Source organism: Eleginops maclovinus, chromosome 7, assembly GCF_036324505.1.
Source record: "Eleginops maclovinus isolate JMC-PN-2008 ecotype Puerto Natales chromosome 7, JC_Emac_rtc_rv5, whole genome shotgun sequence".
NCBI classification, from domain to species: domain Eukaryota; kingdom Metazoa; phylum Chordata; class Actinopteri; order Perciformes; family Eleginopidae; genus Eleginops; species Eleginops maclovinus.
Window position 1 is genome coordinate 11,798,979 of NC_086355.1, and position 4,514 is coordinate 11,803,492.

At 39.9% G+C, this 4,514-nt stretch overlaps 1 protein-coding gene across 1 annotated transcript; it reads left to right on the top strand.

Moving 5' to 3' along the window:
- Nucleotides 1-1,011: 1,011 nt before the first annotated feature.
- On the top strand, nucleotides 1,012-3,966 carry tnfsf13b (TNF superfamily member 13b). The gene is given in 7 exon segments (XM_063888593.1): nucleotides 1,012-1,459; nucleotides 1,462-1,499; nucleotides 1,604-1,703; nucleotides 2,262-2,318; nucleotides 2,530-2,654; nucleotides 2,937-3,087; nucleotides 3,273-3,966. Coding segments are annotated over 7 exon segments (774 nt in total). The 5' UTR covers nucleotides 1,012-1,269; the 3' UTR covers nucleotides 3,386-3,966.
- The last annotated feature ends 548 nt before the right edge of the window (nucleotides 3,967-4,514 follow it).

Sequence of the window (4,514 nt, forward strand, 5' to 3'; positions counted from 1 at the left end):
AACTGAGTTAAATTTATCCCATTACGTGTTGTAGAGCACATTATGCAATCTGAGTTCAATCTTGTGAATAGAAACTCGTTTAGTCCCTCACACTTTGTTTTCCACACTTCTGCTGTTTGCATGACAACAAAAATAAGAACTTGGTTTATTGTTTGGGTGGCTGGCTTGAAGCAAACAAATACTAACTAAGTAATGGGTTTATTCTAAACACATGTATTATTACTTACCAACACCATGTTGATGAAAAGAAGTGGAATCAAACTGAATGTCTTCATTTTGTTTTCTTCAAAACGATCTACCAGGTTTTCTGCAAATGCACTATTGAACACATTTGTATACATTCATATGATGTTATTTGAGTTGAATGAATGATGAAAGTGTTCCCATCTCTAGGCTGGCATGTGATTATGTTTGGTTTCTGTAATGGACCTGCACAGTGTTTGTGTTTATCTACAATGACTCTCAGTAACTCCACATTCCACAACCGTTGATGGAGTTTCTGTGCACTCAGACATCTGAATGCTTCATATTTCTCCTCAATATAAAGCAGCCCGTTTGAGAGATTTTCCATCTTACATATGTTGTTTTTCTATTTCCAAACAATGTCAACAACATTTTTTGTAAGTACACATTTTCACTTTCTATTTTCTGTACTGTAACATGCAATAAATTGATACATTAAAAGCATGTCTTGTTAGATTTTTTTTTAAGATTACAAAATATAACCACTTCACTTTTTGAATTCTGAGAAGCACATTGGGTTTGTTGTGCCCATTTTTATTTTGTGTCGTTGTTCAAAATGAAGTAAATTTTGTACTTCCTTCTTTCAGTACGGATTATTATTAATGTGTATCTCGCTCGCCCTATTCCTCCACTAGACTGTTTGCCAAGCTTTCCTCCTTGTGTCCACTCTGTAACTATCACATTGTTTTGGGGAGTTCGTGGAGAAGCTGGAATGCGTTTTATCTTTATGAAAGAGTGGGATGAAGAGAAAGCAGATAGATTTGTCAAGGCAGGAAGCTGTGAGTGTGGTTAGCTGAGCGGAAGAGGAGAGGGGAAGCTGTTTTTTGTACAGTATTAGTTCTGAGTAATCCGTCATACATAACTGGAACCAGCGACTGAGTGCAAAATGACAGTTTAGGAGGTCTGTGAAACTTTTAGACTGGCGATAAGGTAAATTCAGACACATGACTGAAGCAAACATCCAGCATTCTTTGCGCCAGTCTGTCTGTCTGGTCATGCAGTCAGTGTGAGCTGTTGGGAAATTGTATGGGCCCTGGGATGGCAGCTTTGGCAGGTGCGGAGCATGGGACTGGACAAAGGACCGGTGAAGGGAGGCTGTCCTGGCCTGTTTTCCTTCTGACGCTAGCTGCTGTCACCTCCTCTCTTTCTGCTCTGTCTCTGTACCAACTGGTGGCACTCAGAGCCGAAGTAGAGGGACTCAAATCTGAGGTTTATCGTAGAGAGAAGAAGGACAAGATGCCAGGCATGGAGGCCAGGTGAGAGACAACTAGTTCCATAAAGACATCATCTTCTGCACAGGAGTGTAAAGGCCAGCATTCTACCAACATGTATTATTTTTCTGCTTTTTGTGTCCACTCAGACTGATAATATCAGTAGGAGAAACAGCCATGAGTCCATGCATCAACCTGGGTCCCCCCTGATGAGGATGAGAAGATTAGTCTCTGGATCAGAGACCTTAGGTAAGACACCGTGGGCTACAGCTGAACATGGTAGTCCACTGTGCAATCCAATATTAGGTCCTATAGTTTCATGGAAAGCAAGATTGTTAATGTTTTACAAATCCATTGGTCCATTAGCAAAAGGACTGAGAACAAATTATGTGTTTGACTACCATTTAACACATCATTCAGAGGAGCCAAAAATCATAAGTCAAGAAAAGATTGTCCATTTTCAAACTGTATAATAGTCAACTGTAAACAACTCATCAGTTTTGGTGATAACCACTTGACAAATAGGAAGTCTGTTGTGGTGAGATTATGCTACCAGACACTATTAACTAACGGCGTGAATGTGTTCGACATACTGTAAGCTTAAACTATTAAACCATCTCTGGGGTGTACAGAACCCCAATACCTAAAGTACGATGTTGCAAAGTGATGAGCTTGTTAATGGAATTTTGCTCAAATTAGAGAAAGGGAAGGAGCACATAACGAAAGAGACAGCCATGAAATAAGCAAATGTTGTTGGGAAACAACGAGCAGTTTTAACATGTTGAAATTTCTCATGTATTTTAACAGTAACTCAGCCTTGCCTGCAGTTGTTGGCAAACAATAACAGGAAAACCTTCTCGAAAGGTAAAGTATTCCTGATCTGGACTATGAACGTTTTCTGATTGGTAATAGTGATTGTATTAACATTTTATATGACATTAATTCAGTACAGCATTATATTCGTATCAACATCATCATTAGCGACCCCAGTAACTGATTTGAAAGAGGGTGAATGTCAGTGTCCATGTTTGATGCTTTGACATGGTTTCTCATACATTCTTATTTCTTGGATCAGAACATAATTCGGAGCTGCACACAGGGATCCCCTGGCAGACCGGGCTGAAGAGAGGCTCTGCGCTGGAGGAAGATAGAGACACCATATTAGTCAGAGAGGAGGGCTTCTACTTTGTATACAGTCAGGTACAGTATATGTGTTTGTCATTGCACGTGTCATTGCATGGTTTGTCCACAGGGAGGTGCTGCTAGTCTGTTTGCCACTCATCAGATATCAGCAAAAAGAGAAATGCAGAAAAAAGCGTGTGCTTGATCTTAGTATACATTTGGTTAACCTTGAATAAAGGTAAGATAAAGTAGAGAACATGCAAACACTGAGTGCATATTCAATTGATATAAAACCCACATGACTGTTTAACCATGCCTCATAATACCACATATTTAACCCATTGTTTCTGATGTGATCAGGTCTACTACATAGACAGCACCTTTGCAATGGGACATGTGGTGATCCGCAGGAAGAGGAACGTTGTGGGAGACGAGCCTCAGTATGTGATCTTGTTCCGCTGCATCCAGAACATGAACCCTGTATACCCTTACAACACCTGCTACACAGGAGGTTAGTCTGAGTTATTGTTAATGTCAAGTTCACCCTGTTTTACAACACCTGTTATGGAAGGCCAGTAAGTGTTTTATTTATTTATTATTTAAGCTCTCAAGCATGTGTGTGTGTCTGGGGAGTTGCTGCATACTGTATTGTTGTGAAGCTGTTCTATGTCTGAAGTGTGCATTTGCATCCCACAGGTATTGTTAAGCTGGAGGTCGGGGACCACCTGGAGCTGCTTATCCCTCGTTCCACAGCCAACGTGTCCCTGTATGGAGACTCCACCTTCCTGGGTGCTCTCAAACTGACTTAGAGTGTGTCAACCGAAATGTGCACTAGGGGGATGCTGTTGTTGCAGGAATGAGGTACCATAAGGGGAGTAAAAAGACACAGTTCTAGTGACCTCGTCTGACTTTGAGTCAATATGTGAGGCGAGGTGAAGAATAAGGATGCAAAGCAACTGTTTCTGCTTTGGCTGAACAATAGACGGTGTGACTCACAGTGTGTTCAGCCTGATGGGACATGAAGAGGACTGAGTCACATAACGTAGTATTTACTCTTTCAAAAACCATACACCTAGCTTCATCAGTATGTTCATTTCTGCTACACAACAGGGATTAATCAAGTACTTCTTCTTTAAATATTTACAATGGCATGATCTGACTTGTATCATTGTTGTATCATTCTCATCCTGTTTATCTCATTTATATACTCCTATAGCGGCATTACTGAAATAGTTATTTCCATCTGCTTTGTTGTTCCAGATATTTAAACAATCAACAACAGTTGTTTGATTTATCATCTGTTTATGATTTAATGAAGGTTAACCTATATATGTCTACTCGAAAATTCCGATGCAATAAAGAGAGAGTTCTTGCACAAGCCATGACATCAGCTGGAATCTTGGTGGATGTTGTTCTTCTGCTGGCCATAAGGGGGAAATGTGTTCAGCGTGGCAGATCAGCCTGCCAGGCAGCAGAAAAGGCTCAGGTTGAGCAGGAAAACTCGAGTAAACGTGTCTATTTTTAGATTGAGAAAAACTGTACAGGAAAGATGATGTCTGCATTCAATTGAGATGCTGCTCAATGGATTGGTAATGCATGAGGAGCCTCGAGGTAATAGTGAAATGGTGTTAATGGATGAATCTTCATGTTAAGCTTTAGGAAGAGGGAGATTTACATCTGGGGCAGGATCCGACATATTTTGATCATTTTGGAAAAATGCACAAGAGACATTATTCCCCAACCCACTATTTCTATGGTATAACTGTAAGTCATGAAAGTAAATCACAAGTAGATCTATATTTCAAATGTAGATTCAGGCCCAAACTTTTTTTGTTATTTAAGTAGCGTAGTCATGTTAACCTCACCTTTATTTTTTAAATGTGGATCCACTCAGCCAACTGTTTATTTTAAAGAAATGTATATTTAAATGTATTACTA